This window comes from Mustela putorius, unplaced genomic scaffold (genome assembly GCF_011764305.1).
Source record: "Mustela putorius furo isolate JIRA1106 unplaced genomic scaffold, ASM1176430v1.1 tig00003972_pilon_pilon_pilon, whole genome shotgun sequence".
In the NCBI taxonomy this organism is placed as follows: domain Eukaryota; kingdom Metazoa; phylum Chordata; class Mammalia; order Carnivora; family Mustelidae; genus Mustela; species Mustela putorius.
In genome coordinates, this window is record NW_025422115.1 from 10229855 (window position 1) to 10248280 (window position 18426).

The window sequence follows — 18426 nt, forward strand, 5'->3', positions numbered from 1 at the left end:
AAATAAAAAACTGTGTACAACAGTTATCTACATTTTGGAACTTTCAAATAAATGGGTCTTAAATTTGTTTTCACTGCTTTTTTTATTATGTTCAGTTAGCCAACTTATAGGACATTATTAATTTTTGATGTAGTGTTCAACTATTCATTAGTCACATATAATGCCCAGTGCTCATCACAACATGTGTTCTGTATTTTCATGTATTCCAAGTTTTGTTTTCTGCATTCTGATTTTATAATGTCAACTGTTCTTAACCTTTTCCATTCAATATGTGGCCAATTAATTTATTTAGAGTTAAAAATTCATTGTTATTATAATTTACCTCTCATTAGAATTTAACTCAGATCTTAAGCTCTTGGCATTGGTAAAATAAGGTTATTTGCCTTTATATCAGATCCGAGATAAATAAGATGGATGTTGATGGCTTTGTTTCACCAACAGCAACTTGCTCAAGCACCCAGTGAGTAAATAAATGATTTGGAAGAAGCCATAGAAATGATAATAAATGAACTAAAAACAAACAAGAAATACTAAATCCATGTGACAGTTTTCTATCCCAGAAAACCCTCTTCTGGGGATAGCTGTCAGCTGGGGCCAGGCTGTTGCTCTTGATTGGCATTAGCTGTTGTCCTCAAAAAAGGTTAAGATTGATTTAGGACAGAAACACAGTACTCACTGACCCAGGAAGTTTATAAGAAACTCTCACTCAATTTCTGGAAAATCTAGCCACTTGGACAACTTGCCAAAGCTTCCCTACAGGCAAGCAGCTTATCTCGTGGGATGAGCTGCCCTAGAAAGTTGGGCTGTGCATATGCTGGGAATGGACTCTCCATTACATACCTTCATCTCATAGTATATAGGTTCAGGTTCCTAAGTGTCAATGGATTCCACTCGGAGAAGAATTTCACCTTGTCCTATGACAAGAGAAAAGAAGGGATGTTTGGACACAGATGCTGGTAAAATTACGGGCAAAATTATGAAGCAAGTAGTAGCCACAGCCCAGGTATTGAGGGTATGACTTTAAGCACTGCGGCAGATGGGATATAGTAGGCAGCTGCCGGAATAACTGACTGGACCAGGGGTACGCCACTAGGTGGCAGAAGAATTCCACTATGGCTATTTACCTGGTTTCTGGAACTTAATCTTTACCCAGAGAAGAGCGCTTTAGGGTGGGAGTCCTGATCCTTTTAGGGCGGTAGATGTGGCCTGATCCTGTGCAGAGGAAGATCAGTGCCTGATCCTGGTACAGAGGAAGAGACTCATGACTTCAGGAAGCTCAGCTTGTATTCACCATTCTGGTGTGTGCATGAGTGTCTTTCCCCAAAGCACTCAGGTAGCTTCTGTTGCCTTCCCTCCCACACCAGACCCTGCACACAAAGGTTGACTAAGTTATTTAGCAACCTCACTGTATCAGCTGACTTCCCCTGTATGCTTAGGCTTATGCCCCCCACTCCAACCACGAACTTCCCCCTTAGACCTCCATGTCACTGGTTATGTATCTCCCTCCCTTTCCACCACCACCCGCAATCCGCATTGGAGGCTCGTGTTTCCTTTTTCCTTTTATAAGCCTAGATATTTTTCAGGGAACATTTCCATCGTAGTATCAGTGTGTTGATGAAACCCACGTCTCCTTTGCTGCTGGATACCCACCATGGGCCACATAAATCCCCCCGCTGGCCAAATTCATCTACATAGCTAATAAACCTGGATACTGGTGCTGTGAGAAGATGGTCCTTCTTTCCCACGTAGCCTTAAGGAGAAAAGTCTGCTTCAAAATGCAGTTTTACTGATCTGTGCCATTTAATTAATGTACTGGAGCCTTAGATACTCACCTACAAAATGGGAATAATAATGCCTACTTTGAAGGACTATTGTGAGGATTAAATCAGAGAAGATATTCAGCCTCCTCCTGATTCTACTTCACTGACTTGTGAAGTTTTACTCTTAAATTAAGGAAACCTTACATTTCACCATACAACACAATCCCTGCATTGTTAGGACGAACGTAGCACTGTCCTTGAGACAGGTTCATTACCGTGGTTTCTACTATCACTGGTAGTAATCTTGATGTTTTAAGTCTATTCTGAGAACATGGTAAAACTTGGCTCCCATCATCCAGAGTAAAAATGAGAATAAAGACAAACACTTTCATGTTATGCTGAAAGTATATTTATATATATAGATATAGATATTTATTTTCTGCAGACAGCTTTTACTGATGACTCATTTTAATGTTCAAAGAACAGCCTATTTCAATACTACATAATCTGTACCAGAATGAGATGGATAGCTTCTCAATTCATTTCACAAAGCCAGCACAACTCTGATACCAAAACATAACAATTATAACACAAAACAGAGAATCACAGATCTCACTTAAAAATACAGATGCCAAAATACCAAAGAGAACAGTAGCCAATCAAAATCAACACCACATGAAAATGTACAAAGCTTTGGCAGATACTAAGTTGAACCAAATTTAAATCCAAACTTACACACATAGAACTGGAACATAAACACCAGAAACAAAACGCCCCCCCCCCACCCCACCCTGTCAGTGGCCTCTGGCCAGGAACCCAAAGGAATGAGATATCTGCGGAAAGTACCACATTAGCGGGGAGGGGAACTGCTGGTGGGGTCACCGGCATTGTCACCGGATCCAGGCTCATCCTCATCCAAATCTTCAGACTCACACTCTGCCAATGCTTCGAAGTACTGCAAAGGCCAGCACCGTGGGTCTCTCTTATGGAGCTTGGCCAGAAACCTCAAAACAAGCATCTTGCTGGTTTCGAGGAATGCTCGGGGCCCCCAGAGGAACTCATATTCTGCTGGCTCAGTATAGGGGATTCGCCTGTACTCTAGGTACTTCTGCCTTACAAACACTTCGGTGATGAGCTTCTTTGTATTTCCGAAGAGAGCATGTGTCTCTCGGACATCCAATCCTAACCTGTACAGAAAACTAAAGATCATGTCCTCCCTGACACAATTGCCTTTCATAAAGATGAGACTCAGGACCACCATCAGGAGGCCTAACTTGGGCCTGTCTAAGTAGGATGCCACTGGTTCACCCTTGTGGTGCCCCAGCTTGTTGATGATAATATAAGAGTGGTTTTCGGGATCAATCTCTTTCAGTTGATAACCGAAAACACACTGTAGCTTATTGTTGGCACGGTTGATGATATCCAAGCACTCATCTTTATATTCACGGATGATGAATTTCACCATCTCTGAGCGCTTGATGGGCACCTTGGCTTGGTCCTTGACCAAGAGGAACTGCACCAATGCATTTGCTCTCTCATCCAAGGGAGACAATGGCTGAGTCTCCAGCTTGGGGTCATTCTGGGTGACACCAAATCCCTGAGAGAGATTGGCGAACTCAGAGATAATCAGGGGCTGAGGGCTACCTGGGCTTTCCCAGAGACCCAGGGCCCTCGAAGTGCTTGGGCCCTCCCAGGCACTCAGAGCCCAAGTTGTGCTGGGCCCTTCCCAGCCACTCAGGATGCGGGAGGTGCTCGGGCCCTCCCAGCCACTCAGGCCACGGGAGGTGCTCGGGCCCTCCCAGTCACCCAGGACCTGGATAGGGTTTTCAACCTCCCAGTCATTCAAGTTCAGATTTTCCCAGGGTCTCGGAGCCTGCCAGTCACGCAGGGCCAGCATATGGCCACTGCTGTCCTCTTCGGTATTCAGATGCTTCTTCTTCCGGGTGGCTTTGCCAGAGCGACGTGGTGGCTCAGCAGACGTCTTCGAGGCCTCTTGAGTGGTGGCCATTGCCTTCGGGGCAGCTGCCGTAGCCATCAGGATGGTTGGCACTGCCTGCGCTGCTTTCGAAGCATTCACACTGGGCTGTGGAACCCATGGAGCTGCAGGCAGAGCCTCCATGCAGGCAAATGGATCCTGCAGAGCAAGTGGCAGTGACTTCGGGGTCTCAGAGGGGGCAGATGGGCCCTGAAAGGCATTAGAAGAGGCAGGCTGGAACCGGGAGGTAGTTGGAAAGACCCTTGAAGTGGCAGTGAAGGTCTCCGATGTGGCAGGCAAGTTTTTCCAGGCAGTCGGCAGGTGTGCTCGGGCAGCTGACACTGCCTTTGGAGCACAGAACGTGGCAGCAAAGATCATGCGATCCTTCGAAGGGGCCCTCCGTTCCTTTGAAGAGGTCCTCCGTTCCTTTGAAGAGGTCCTGCGTTCTATCGAAGAGGCCCGGGATTCTCCCGATGGAGTCATCAGTGATTTAGCGGAGCCCACGGGAAAATTTGCTGCCGCTATGGGGGCTCCGGGCTGGCCCTGCAAGGCTGTTGGGGAGCCTTGCCAGGAGGGCTGGAGTTGCAAGGTGGGCAGCTCTGCTTGCGGGCCCGAGGGCTGGGCCTGCTGGGTGGGTAGCTGGATTTGGAGGGCCTTTTGGGAGGCCGGGACCCCCTGAAAGGGCTGCTCCAGCTGAACCAGTGGTGGGCCCTGCCTCTGGGCCTCCTGGGTGGGCACAGGCTGCCAGAACTGCCCAGGGGCCTTGGGGGCCTGCCAGGCCAGAGCCTGGGCTTGCTGCACTTCCTGGAATTCCATCGACGTCGGCAGCTCGTGTGGCACTGGGGCTTGGCCTTTGGGGGCCTGCCAGATAATGGGTGGGCAGTGCACAGCTTGCGGGGCCGACAGAGGAGCCGACAGCACAGCCTGAGGTGCCTGCGGGCCAGTGGGAGGCACCGTGGGCACCTGCGTGGCTGGCGGAGCAGTTGGCACCTGCGGCGCTGCCCGCACCTGTGGAGCTGCCCGCACCTGTGGGGTGGGCAGCCTAGCCTGCGGAGCCTGCCGCAGAGGCGGCGGGGGTGGCAGGGTCTGCCAGAGTGGTGGTGGGGTGGCCAGGACCTGTGGGGCAGGCCGGATGGGCGGCGGTGCCTGGCGTATCAGAGGTGGCGCCTGGCGAATCGGGGGCGGGGCCTGGCGCACCGGCGGGGGGCCAGGTCGGATGGGTGGTGGACCCGGGCGGATGGGCGGTGGGCCCTGGCGCACGGGTGGTGGTGCCTGCCAGGTAATGGTCGGAGCCTGCCAGGTGACCTGCGTGGCCTGCCAAGCCAGAGGCGTGGCTTGCCAGCCTTGCGGCTGGGTCTGCCATCCTGGCGAGGTGGCCTGCCAGCCCGGGGGTGTGGCCAGCTGCGCCTGCTGGGCCTGCGGGCCCTGGGGAACCTGCGGAGGAGCCCTTATAACCTGAGACTGGATTTGCAGAATCAGAGGCTGAGCCTGTGGGGCCCAAGAAGCCAGAGGCTGCGCAGGTGGGGCGGCCGGCTGTGCCATCGGGGCTCCTGAAGCTGGAGCCTGGGTGATTGGAGCTCTCGAACCTGGAGGATGAATCATCAGGACGCCGGGACCAGGAGGCTTGGCCATCGGGGCTCCCGGAGGCGGAGGCTGGGTCATCAAGGCTCCTGGGGGCGGAGGCTGGGCCATCGGAGCTCCCGGAGCAGGCGGCTGGACCATCAGGACTCCCGGAGTCAGAGGCTGGGCCATCAGGACTCCCGGAGTCGGAGGCTGGGCCATCGGGGTCCCCGGAGGGGGAGGATGGGCCATCGGTGTCCCCGGAGGGGGAGGGTGAGCCATCGGTGTCCCCGGAGGGGGAGGATGCGCCATCGGTGTCCCCGGAGGGGGAGGATGCACCATTGGGGTCCCCGGAGGGGGAGGATGGGCCATCGGGGTCCCCGGAGGAGGAGGATGGGCCATCGGGGTCCCCGGAGGGGGAGGATGGGCCATCGGGGTCCCCGGGGGTGGAGGATGGGCCATTGGGGCTCCGGGAGCTGAAGGATGCATCATCAGGACTCCCGGAGTCGGAGGCTGGGCCATCGCGGCTCCCGGAGGGGGAGGATGGATCATCAGGACTCCGGGAGTCGGAGGCTTGCCCATCGGGCCCCCCAGAGGGGGAGCCTGGACCATCGGGCCCCCCAGGGCAGGAGGTTGGGCCATCGGAGCCACTGGGGTAGGCGGCTGGCCCTGTGGGGCCTCCCAAGCAGGCTGAGGTGCCTGCCAAGCGGCCAGTGAAGCCTGCAAATCAATCGGAGGTGGATCCCAGGGGACTGGCGGAGCCCGAGAGGAGGCGGGCGGGGCCCGCATCAGAACCGTAGGGCGGCTATAGACCGGAGGCTTAGGGGCCTCGGCCGGGGGACTCGAATCACCCAAATTCTTACTTAGCTGCGACATGTCCCTTTGCTCTGACAGCTGGTGGGCCTTTTCCTCCGACAGCTGCTGGGCCTTTTCCTCCAGAGAGAAGAGAATGCCTACGTGGCTGATCAGAGGATCCCTCCCTGCTGACTGGTGAATAGGAAGTAAGTGCCCTTAGCTCTGCAGCTTTCCGCAGTAAGGAGGAGGGGGGAAGGGGGCTCAATCCCGCCCCTTCCCCGCCCCCGACCACCACAAGTGGATAGTGCATAGGGGCGTCTACCAGAAATCCTGGCTGACACAAGATCCCTTCTCACTCTGTCCAGTCCCCAAATGCAGCCTGGTGAGACTTATCATGGATGAGTTTTCACAGAGGAGTGACAGGAACAGATCTATGTTTTAAAAATCACAGTTCTGCAGTATAGAGTAGGAACAGACCACTGGTTACATGGAAGGCATCCATGAGGGGGGAGATGGTGTGGTCTGAGCTCAGAGACAGCAAAATCGGAGTCGGAGAATAAAAGAAGTGAATCTATATATTTGAGAGATTTAGGAATCATAGCAGGCTACTATTATAATTTAATGTAAAAGGGATGGAAAAGATGTATAAGTCTGTCCTGGGAAAGTGGGGAATTGGTAGTGTGGTTGATTCTCTTAGGGACACAGTGGGAGGCACATAGCAAGAGAGATTTATGAGTATTGATTAGGACATGGACATTTGCAGTCCTTTGGGACTGCCAAAGGGAGATGCTCTCTAGACCGTCTTGTATGATGGTTTGGGATTCAAAAGAAAACTGAACTGAGAGTTAAGGTACTCCTTAACTGTGGGAGTGAATGTGTTTGCAGGAGAAGTGTTAAGAGTGAAACTCCTGAGATATGTCTTGAAGAATACAGACATTTTTAGATACAGGCAGAGAAAAGGGATGGCAAAGACTACAGAGAGAAAGAAAGAAATCATGGAAATTCAGATGCTCCAGGTATCAATGGAAGACAGCATTTTTAGTACTAGGAAAATTTCCTGTGAAGTAGCTGGGATGAAGGAACAAGGTGGGTTTCTTAGTGCTGTTCATCAGTTACAGAGCAGGAAAGAAATCATAAAAATGAAAGCCAAAAATGCACTATAAAAAATAAAATGAGTGAATAAATAGATCTAAGATTATTATATAGGGAAAACAGATGAAGAATAAAATGTGAGATTTCAGGGAAATCTTGAGCAAAATCAGTTTAAAAATTATCTATCTATCTATATGCAGGTAGGGCAGAAGACATAAAAATGATTGGTTAATACTATACTACTTTATGTTGAAAGGACGTGACAGTCTCACTTCTAGCTGGACAGTTTTCTGGAAATAGTCAAAAAACTAAATAATAATGTTTAGTTTAGAAGAGACTGTTTTCAGCTAGGGCAAGAGTCCAGAAAGATATGATGAAAGATACCACAAGGGGGCAGAAGAGAATGTGAAGGCCATACCCTACTCTTCCTGAGGTATCCTTAGCTGATGTTCATCAAATTTGGTAATTTATGAATTCCAGTCAAGACACAAATTCATTCTTAAGGTAATTATTGCTTTAAATAATGAGTAATAATTTCAGAATGAGGTTTCAGTGTTTTCTGGCAACTGAAGAGGTTATTATTCCTAGGAACACCTTACTTTTCAAATACAAACATCTCTTTCCTGATGGGTATATATCACATATATACCCACATATATATATACCCTATATACCCACAGAACTGCTACTACTGAATGGAGACCACCATGCTTCATGGCTTTCAAGTCCCTCTTGTGCATTAATATTTCATATAGGACTTCTCAATTTGGCAGGGGTTTACAAACACCTTAGAAGGATTTACTCTGGGCATATAACCTTGGTGTTCCTGGATCACCAATCCCGACAAATGGCAGTTACTGGCTATGGTTGGCTTTGAGAAATTGAGTTTATTTTTCAGCCTATGGCATTTCTACCCTCAATAAGACATACTTGCTTCTCCTCTAATTAAAAAGTAGTTTTCTGAGAGATTAAGTTCTTTTACTAACCATTTCTTTTTTATTATTATGACATATTTAACCTTCAGTCCACCATTAGGTGAGTCATCCTATGCAATAAATGGCTACTAGTAGGTTCCAACTGTCCCCAGTGACATTGGGTGGCAATGTCAACTCCCAATGTCAACCCCCACTAAGTTCATTATGTAAAAGGAGGCCCAATTTATGCCCAAAGGTGATGATACAGAAACAAAAAAGGAAGTATCGGGAATTAAAAAAAAATTAGCATCATTCAGGATGGAAAGTAGTCAACTTTTACTTTAGCACCTGTGTGATTCATTGGGAGCATTGTTTAATTTATAGAGAAAAACTTGGATATAAGCATTTAGTGATTCTGGTGGGACTAGGAACCCTAGATGAAATGGGTTTATTCTTCCCTGGAAAACTTTCCTATTTTATACAATCAGTGCTCTCAGACAGAGGCTACTTGAAAACCTAGCTATTTACAAATTACCTACTCCAACATCAAATACATGTGGGAAAATCAAGTAACATATAACTACTTTGCAAAGATTGACTGCTTTAATAATTCAAAGCTGTCCTGAGTACAGTGGGGAATTTGGACTATAAAGTTTAAATAGGTCTCCCCAAATCTGCCTTCTCCTTATGGGATTTTTGAGCTTCTTGAAGTCATACCACCCTTCTGTGTGTATGCCCTTCCACTTCTATGCCTCTGAACCAAGACTTGCCAAACTTTTCTTTCCTTGCTTCTCCATGAAACAACTTAAAAGCCCCAGGTGAATATAAAGCAAAAGCCAAATATATATAAAAACTCCAAGGGATGTAGGGGTCTGTCTTCTAATATAAAAGATTTTCTGTATTTTTTTGAAGATTTTATTTATTTATTTGAGAGAGAGAGAACAAGCAATGGAGAGAGAGGGAGAAGCAGGCTCCCCAGTGAGCAGGGAGCCTGACATGGAGCTTATCGCAGGACCCTGGGATCATGACCTGAGCTGAAGGCAGATGCCCAAACTACTGAGCCACCCAGGCACCCCAGACTCAGTATTTTCACAAATATATAATGAAAGGATAACAAAAGTAATTTTAAAAATTGGGGGAAGGAGAACTGAGAATAGACAAATAGAAGTAGGAAAATCATTGAGGCATGTATATTAATTTTTTATATTTGTTTACTATCCAATTTAGCATAAGAATGGAGACTCCATGCCGGGTGGAACTTTGTTTTATTCATTCATTTATATATCCTGTTCATCCTGAATGGCCAGTAAGAATAATAAAAGTGTAAGATTAGAATAACAACTACATACCTTTCACTCCCATATAACTGTTAAACATTTATAAGTGGGTAAAATAATCAGTTACGATTTTCAAAAAGTCTAAAATAATTTATTTATGAAATGCCTTTTATTAAGGATTCAGTATGTGCCTAGCACTCTGATGTGAGTAGTGCTGCAGAGGAAAATCTAAAACCAAACTTATACTGTATGTGTATACAGATATTGACATGGTATTTTTAGTGCAATTTTTAGTGCAAAGTTTTACTGTTTGCATTGTATAAAACTCATATTGGTCATAGTTAATGCAAATAACTGAGTAGTCACTTGTGCTTGAAACGTGGGAGGGGGTGGGGGGTGTAATGCTGGCAGTAGCAAGGAAAAGGAAAAAAAAAAAAAACAACTGAAAGCTGTGGGAGAGATTCATGAGTTTCTCCAAATAGACAGACTAAGCCCTAAAAGAAAAAAAAAAGTATAGGATGTATCAGAAGTACAAGGCATTTGATGGAAGAATTACAAGGAATTCATTAAAATAGCATTACTACTATTAATTGAATGCCTATTATGTGGTCAAATACCATTCTAAAATTTTTATAGATACGGTATAATCCTCACAATATCCACAGGTGTTTGGCCCCATTTAACACATCAAGAAGTTGATGCTTAGGATGGTAATTAACTTGTCACAGATCTGGCAATGTATTTCCAAATCTGGAATTAAAGCCTGATCTATATTAGTTGCCAAAAGCCAACATTCCTCACCATTACACCAATGCTGCCAAAATATTTTTTCCAAAATATTTTTTTAGCTTTAGATTTAATTAATATAAAACAAAATGCTTAGATTTACAGTAGTCTGTTTAGTGAGCTTTTTCATGGAGTAGCCATCTCTCAAAACAAAATAAGTAACATTTTATTTATCAAATAAAGGTCCAATGTGCCTTTTCTCAGTCAAATCCTCTATGTCCAAAGGCAATCACTCTTTTAAAAATTTTATTAACATATAGTGTATTATTTGCTTCAGGGGTACAGGTCTGTGAATCATCTGTCTTACACAATTCACAGCACTCACCATAGCACATACCCTCCCCGATGTCCATAACCCAACCCATTCAACCCACCCCCCTCCCTTCAGCAACCCTCAGTTTATATCCTGAGATTAAGAGTCCTCTTATGGGGGCACCTGGGTGGCTCAGTGGGTTAAGCCTCTGCCTTTGGCTCAGGTCATGATCTCAGGGTCCTGGGATTGAGCCCCTCATCGGGCTCTCTGCTCAGCAGGGAGCCTGCTTCCCTCTCTCTCTCTGCCTGTCTCTCTGCCTACTTGTGATCTCTCTCTGTCAAATAAATCAATAAAATCTAAAAAAAAAAAAAGTCTCTTATGGTTTTTCTCCCTCCCAGGTCCCATCTTGTTTCATTTTTTACCTCCCTATCCCTCCCTATCCCATGACTCGCCACCCTGCCTCTCAAATTCCTCATATGAGAGAGATCATATGGTAATTGTCTTTTTCAGATTGACTTTGTTGGCTTAGTGTAATACCCTCTAGTTCCATCTATGTTATTGCAAATGACAAGATTTCATTTTTTGATTGCTGCATAATATTCCATTATATATATATATATATATTATATATATATATCACCTCTTTTTTATTTGTTTGTTTATTTACTATCATGTCATATATATATATATATATATATATATATATATATATATATACCACCTCTTTTTTAGCCATTCATCTGTTGTTGGACATTTAGGTTCTTTCCATAGTTTGGCTATTGTGGACATTGGTGCTATAAACATTCGGGTGAATGTATCCCTTTGGATCACTACATTTGTATCTTTAGGGTAAATGCCCACTAGTGCGATTGCTGGGTTGTAGGGTAGCTCTATTTTCAACTTCTTGAGGAACCTCCTTACTGTTTCCTAGAGTGGCTGCATCAGCTGCATTCCCACCAACAGTGTTGGAGGGTTCCCCTTTCTCTGCATCCTCACCAACATCTGTCATTTCCTGATTTATTAATTTTAGCCATTCTGACTAGTGTGAGGTGGTACCTCACTGTGGTTTTGATTTGTATTTCCCTGATGCTGAGTGATGTTGAACACTTTTTCCTGTAAGTCTGTTGGCCATTTCAATGTCCTCTTTACAGAAATGTCTGTTCATGTCTTCTGTCCATTTCTTGATTAGATTTGTTCTTTGGGTGTTGAGTTTGATAAGTTCTTTATAGATTTTGGATACTAACGCTTTATCTGATATGGCATTTGCAAATGTCTTCTCCCATTCTGTCAGTTGTCTTTTGGTTTTTTTGACTGTTTCCATTGTTGTGCAAAATTTTGTTTTGTTTTTTCTTGATAAAGTCCCAATAGCTAACATTGCCTTTGGTGATGTTTCTAGGAAGAAGTTACTGTGGCTGAGGTTGAAGAGGCAACCACATTCTGATTTCTCTTGCTTTATATCAGTTTTACCTGTTCTCAGATATCATATAAGTGAAATATGTATAGTATATATACTTTTTTTTGTGTGGAGTCAGCATTTGAATATATATATTCATATAGATATGAATATATATGAATGAATGAATGAATGAAACATTAATAAATATATATATTTGAATATATATATATTCATTCATGTTTTGGGGTGCATAGGAGGTTTGCTATATGATTTATTTGTTTGTTTGTTTATTTACTATCATGTTATGTTAGTCACCATACAGTACATCATTAGTTTTTGATGTAGTGTTATGTAGTGTTCCAATATTCATTGTTTATGCACCACACCCAGTGCTCCATGCAATATGTGCCCTATTTTTTTTTTTTAGGGTTTATTTTTTTTAATTTATTTTTTATTTTCAGCATAACAGTATTCATTATTTTTGCACCACACCCAGTGCTCCATGCAATCCGTGCCCTCTATAATACCCACCACCTGGTACCCTGACCTCCCACTCCCCGCCCCTTCAAAACCCTCAGATTGTTTTTCAGAGTCCATAGTCTCTCATGGTCCACCACCAGATCTTCCCAACCCCCATTTCCCTCCCCTCCAAAACACTCAGTTTGTTTCTCATAGTCCACAGTCTCTCATGCATTGTCTCCCCCTCTGATTTACCCTACTTTACTTTCCCTTTCCTCTTCTATGGTTCTCCATGTTATTCCTTATGCTCCACAAGTGAGTGAAACCATATGATAATTTTATTTTATAGATTTTTTATATGTTGTTCACTACCATACTGTGCATCATTAGTTTTTGATGTGGTGTTTAATGACTCATTAGTTGCCTATAATACCTAGTGCTCATCACAACACGTGCCCTCCCTAACACCCATCACCTGGCTACTCCATGATCCCATCCTCCTCCTCTCTGAAACCCTCAGGTTGTTTTCTGGCATCATAGTCTGTCATGGTTTGTCTCCCTCTCTGATATCCCCCTCTTCAGCACAGGGGGCAATAGGGGAAGGAAGGGAAAACAGTGCTTTACTTAAAAAAAAAATTCCAGTATAGTTAATGTACAATGTTGTATTAGTTTCAGGTGTACAATATAGTGATTCAACAACTCATACATATCCAGTGCTCATCACGACAAGTGCACTCCTTCATCCCTATCACCTATTTCACCCATTTCCCCATCCCACCTCCCCTCCAGTAACTATCAGTTTGTTCTCCATAGTTAAGATCTGTGCTTATCTTTATAAGAAACTGCAACAGTTCTCTGTAGTTGAGTTAGATCATTTTACATTCTAGCAGAATATATGAGAATTTCAGGTGCTCAACAGGCTTACAAATTGTTGTGTTGTCAGTCTTTTTGATTTTGGTCATTCTAGTGGATGTGAAATGGTGACAATACAATTTTACAGTCTTATTAGCAACGAATGAGAGTGCTAGGTGCTCCATGTCCTTGCCAAAATTGATGTAATTGACAATTTTGATTTTAGGTAACCCAGTGGTGTGGAGTGTATTATTTTGTGTGTGTGTGTGTGTGTGTGTGCACACGCATGCGTGTGTGTGTGTGTTTTAAGACTATTTATTTGAGAGAAAGAAAGAGTGTGAGAGAGCAGAAAGTGAGGTGAGGGGCAGAGGCAGAAGCAGATGCCCACTGAACAGGGAGCCCAACATGGGACTCCATCCCAGAACTCCAGGTTCATGACTCCAGCTTAAAACAGACGCTTAACCAACAGAGGCACCCAGGCACCCCGCGTTCTTTGTGTTTTTGAATGTGTGTTTATTAATAGGCTATGTTTTAGACCAGTTGTAGGTTTACAAAAAAAGGGGGAGGAAGAATTAAGAGTTCCTATGTATCTTATGCCTCTACCATACATACATTCAAAATTTTCCCTTCTATCAGTATCTTACACCTGAGCAGTACATTTGTTACAATCCATGCACCTACATTGACACATCATTATTATCTGAAGTCTATAGTTTACATTAGGGTTCCCTGCTAGAGTTGTGTTATATGTGTGTTTTGACAAATGTATATGACATGTATCCACAATTATAACATCATACAGAATAATTTCACCACTGGAAAAATCCTCTATGCTCTGCCTGTTCAACCTCCCTCCTCCAAGTCCCTACAAACACTGACTTTTTTTTTTTTAAATAGTTGTGATTTTTTTAAAAAAGATTTCATTTATTTATTTGAGAGAGAGACAGCAAGAGAGAACATGAGAGGTGAGAAGGTCAGAGGGAGAAGCAGACTCCCCATGGAGCTGGGAGCCTGATGTGGGACTCGATCCCAGGACTCTGGGACCGTGACCTGAGCTGAAGGAAGTTGCTTAACCAACTGAGCCACCCAGGTTTTGTGTTTTCCAGAATGCCATCCGCTTTGTAACGACACAGTATGTAAACTTTTCTGATTGCCTTCTTTCACTTAGTGATATGCATTTGAGGTGTCTCCATGTCTTTTCATGGACTGATAGCTTATTTCATTTTTTAGCATCGAATAATATTTGATTTCTGCATCAAATATGTTTATCTGTTTATCTATCCACCTGCCTGTATTAGTTGATTCCAAGTTTTGGCAAATATGGATAAATTTATTGTAAACACCCATGTGTACATTACTCATTCTTCATTGTGACATGCTATACCACTGTATAGATTTCCTGAAGTTTTCTTATTACCATTCACATATTATAGGACATCTTGATAACTTCCAAACTTAGGCAACTATGAGTAAAGTTGTTATAAACCTTTGTGTGAAGAATTTGTGTGGAAATGTTTTCAATTCATTTGGGTAAATACTAAGGAACACATTTGTTGGATGGCATGATAAGAGTACATGTAGTTTTTTAAGAAACTGCCAAAACTGACTTCCAAAATGGCTGCACTTGGAGCTATTTAGTGTATCTTCACTGTGTATTTCACTCCATTTTCCATTTCTTAAATTGACTTGTCTTTTTATTGTTGATTTTAACAGAAATCACATTATTCAGATTTTCTTTTTCCTCATTTGTCAATTTGAGTAAATTCTGCTTTTAAGGATTTTTTTTTTCAACTTCATTTAAGTTGTCAAGTTTTTAAATTTAAAGTTGTCAGTTTCCTTTTGTTAACAATCTGTTCATTGTTAAAAAGTTTAAAGTTAACAATTTCTTCTTACTAAATGGAGATTAATAAAATATCCCTTTATTATTATGTCAATGTCTGTATTATATGTAGTATTGTCTTTCTTTTATTCCTTTTATGAGTTACTTGATTTTTTTCTTTTGTTAACTTTTCTAGGGGTTATCAGTTGTCTTATTCCATTCAATTTTAGTATATGTGCTGCCGAAGCGAGCACGTCTTATTCCTTTCAAAGAATAAATGATTGACTTGCGTAATTTTCTCTATTGTTGGTCTGTTTTCTCTTTCACGGATTTCAGCTCTTATTTCTATTCTTTTTATTCTACTCGCTTTAATTTTTATTTTTTTCTACATGATTAGTGTGCAAGCTTAGGTCATTTATTTAAAATATTTCCTTTTTTGTAAAATAGTCATTAAAGTTATAAATTTCTCTTTCAGGTTAATTATAGTAACATTTTATAAATTTTAGGATGTTATGTTTTTATTATTCACTTTGAAATATTTTACAATTTTCTTGGGATTTCTTATTTGATGGATAGGTTATTTGGTTACTTGTGTGGAAATTATATCCACACAAATTTGAATACTTTATATATTTTTTCATAATGTTAATTACTAATTTAATTCCAATGTAATCATATAATATGTGCAATATGATTCAGTTATTTAAATATATTAAAACTTGGGGCATCTGAGTGGCTCAGTCAGTTAGTGTCTGCCTTCAGTTCATGTCATGATCCCAGGGTCCTGGGATTGAGCCCTGTGTCAGGGTCCCTTCTGAGTAGGGAGCCTGCTTCTCCCTCTCCCTCTGTCTCCCAACTCATGCTCTAGCTCTCACTCTCTCTCTACCTCAAACAAATTTTAAAAGATCTTTTAAAATAAATAAATATATTAAACTTAAATTTAATTCCCAGTAAGGAGTCTATTTTGAAAAACAAAAACAAAAACAAAAACAAACTACTCCATATATACTTGAAATAAATGTATTTTGCTATTCTTAGTTATACTTCTATAAGTGTCTCCAAGGTCAATTTGACTGAGCATATTGTTCATATCTTCTATATACTTACCAATTTTTAAAATCTGGGTAGAATTAAGTGATTCATCACTTACATACAACACCCAGTGCTCACCACAAGTGCCGTCCTTAATACCTATCAACCCATTTAACCCATCCCCTGACCACCTCCCCTCCAGCAACTTCAGTTTGTTCTCTATAGTTAAGAGTCTTCTTTATGGTTTGCCTCTCTTTTTCACCCTATGTTAATCCATTTTGTTTCTTAAATTCCACATATGAGTGAAATCATATGGTATCTGTCTTTCTCTGACTGACTTATTTGGCTTAGCATAATACATGCTAGCTCCATCCACATCATTGCAAGTGGCAAGATTTCATTCTTTTTCATGGTTGAGTAATATTCCTATTTATTTCTTCTTTATCCATGCCTCAGTTGATGGACACTGGGGCTCTTTCCATTATTTACCTATTGCTGATAATGCCACTCTAAACAATCGAGTATATGTATCCCTTCAAATAAATATTTGTATATCCTTGGGTAAATACCCAATAGTGCACTTGTTAGGTCATAGAGTAATTCTATTTAGCAATTTTTTTTTAGGAACCTCCATACTGTTTTCCAGGGTGGCTGCACCAGTTTGCATTCCTACCAACAGCATAAGGGGGTTTCCCTTTCTCCATATTCTCCCCAGCACCTGTTGTTTCCTGTGTTGTTAATTTTAGTCATTTTGAATGGTGTGAGGTGATATCTCATTGTAGTTTTGATTTGTATTTCCCTGGTGATGAGTGATGTTCATGTGTCTGCCATCACTATGTCTTCTTTGGACAAATGTTTATTAGTATCTTATGTCCATTTTAAGTGGATTATTTGTTTTTTTTTTTTTTTTGGTGTTGAATTTAATCATTTCTTTATAGATTTTGGATACGAACCCTTTAGCAGAGATGTCATTTGCAAATATCTCCCATTCTGTAGGTTGCATTTTAGTTTTGTTGAGTGTTACTTCACTTATTTGGTGAAGTCCAAGTAGTCCAAATATTTTTTTCTGTTTCCTTTGCCCCTGGAGACATATCTAGTAAGAAGCTGCTATGGCCAATGTCAAATAAGTTACTGCTTGTGTTCTTCTCTAGGATTTTATTGGTTTCTTGTCTCATACTTAGCTCTTTCATCCATTTTGAATTTATTTTTGTGTATGGTGTAAGAAAGTAGTTTCATTATTTTGCATAATCTAACCCTTTCATCTTAGAGCTTGTCCCCCTTAGCTCTGAAAATACTTCTTGTCTTGAAATCTACTCTGTATGACATCAACAGAACCATATTGGCTTTCGTATGTTTAATAATTGTATACTCTGCTTATTTGCATCCCTATACATATATAAAATTATAATTACAGAATTTTATAATTTATAGATTCATTATAAAGAATTGCCTCATGTGATTGTGGATATTGGCAAGTCCCAAGATCTGCAAGGTACATTTTCAGGTTGTAAGACCCAGAAGAACCAATTTTTTTGGTTTAAGTCTGAGTATGAAGGTCTGAGATCTGGCAGAGACTATGGTGTAGTTCCACTCCAAAAGCTGGCCAGCTTGAAACCCAATAAGAACTAATGTTCCAGTTCAAGTTCAACTGGAGCAAAAAAAAACCTATGTAGCAATTCAAAGGTCTATCAGGCAGAAAAAAATACCCTCTTACTTGGAGAAGGGTCAGTCTTGTTGCTATATTCAGTCCCTCAACTGATTGTATGAGACCCATCCACATTATGGAGGATAATCTGCTTTACTCAGTCTACTAATTTAAATGTTAATCTTATCTAAAACACCCTCACAAAAAAACCCAGAATAATGTTTGACCAAATATGTGGGTATACTGTGGCCCAGCTAAATTCACACATAAAATTAATAATCACAGTTAAGTTATGATTTTTTAAAATTTTTAAAAATTTTTTAATAAACATATAATGTATTATTAGCCCCAGGGGTACAGGTCTGTGAATCGCCAGGTTTACACACTTCACAACACTCACCATAAGTCAATTGGAGAAAGACAACTATCATATGATCTCCCTAATATGAGGAAGTGGAGATGCAGTGGGGGGGGTTGGGGGATAGGAAAGGAATAAATGGAACAAGATGGGATCGGGAGGGAGACAAACCAAAAGACAAACCAAACAAACTTTTAATGTCACAAAAGTTGTGATTTTATTTATTAATCCATTCTACTAATTTCTGCCTTTTTCTTAGAATACTTAGTCAATTAAGATTTAATGTAATTATGGACATTGGGGAGGGTATGTGCTTTGGTGAGTGCTGTGAAGTGTGTAAACCTGGTGATTCACAGACCTGTACCCCTGGGGATAAAAATATATGTTTATAAAAAAGAAAAAAAAAAAAAGAAAAAAAAAAGATTTAATGTAATTATGGGGTACCTGGGTGGC

General features: G+C 42.1%; 1 protein-coding gene across 1 annotated transcript; it reads right to left on the reverse strand.

Moving 5' to 3' along the window:
- Positions 1 to 2153: 2153 nt before the first annotated feature.
- Positions 2154 to 6333, reverse strand: MAGEL2 (MAGE family member L2). Its single transcript, XM_004833883.3, has one exon. It carries the CDS (start codon positions 6169 to 6171, stop codon positions 2611 to 2613), a length of 3561 nt encoding a protein of 1186 aa, XP_004833940.1. The 5' UTR covers positions 6172 to 6333; the 3' UTR covers positions 2154 to 2610.
- Positions 6334 to 18426: the final 12093 nt, after the last annotated feature.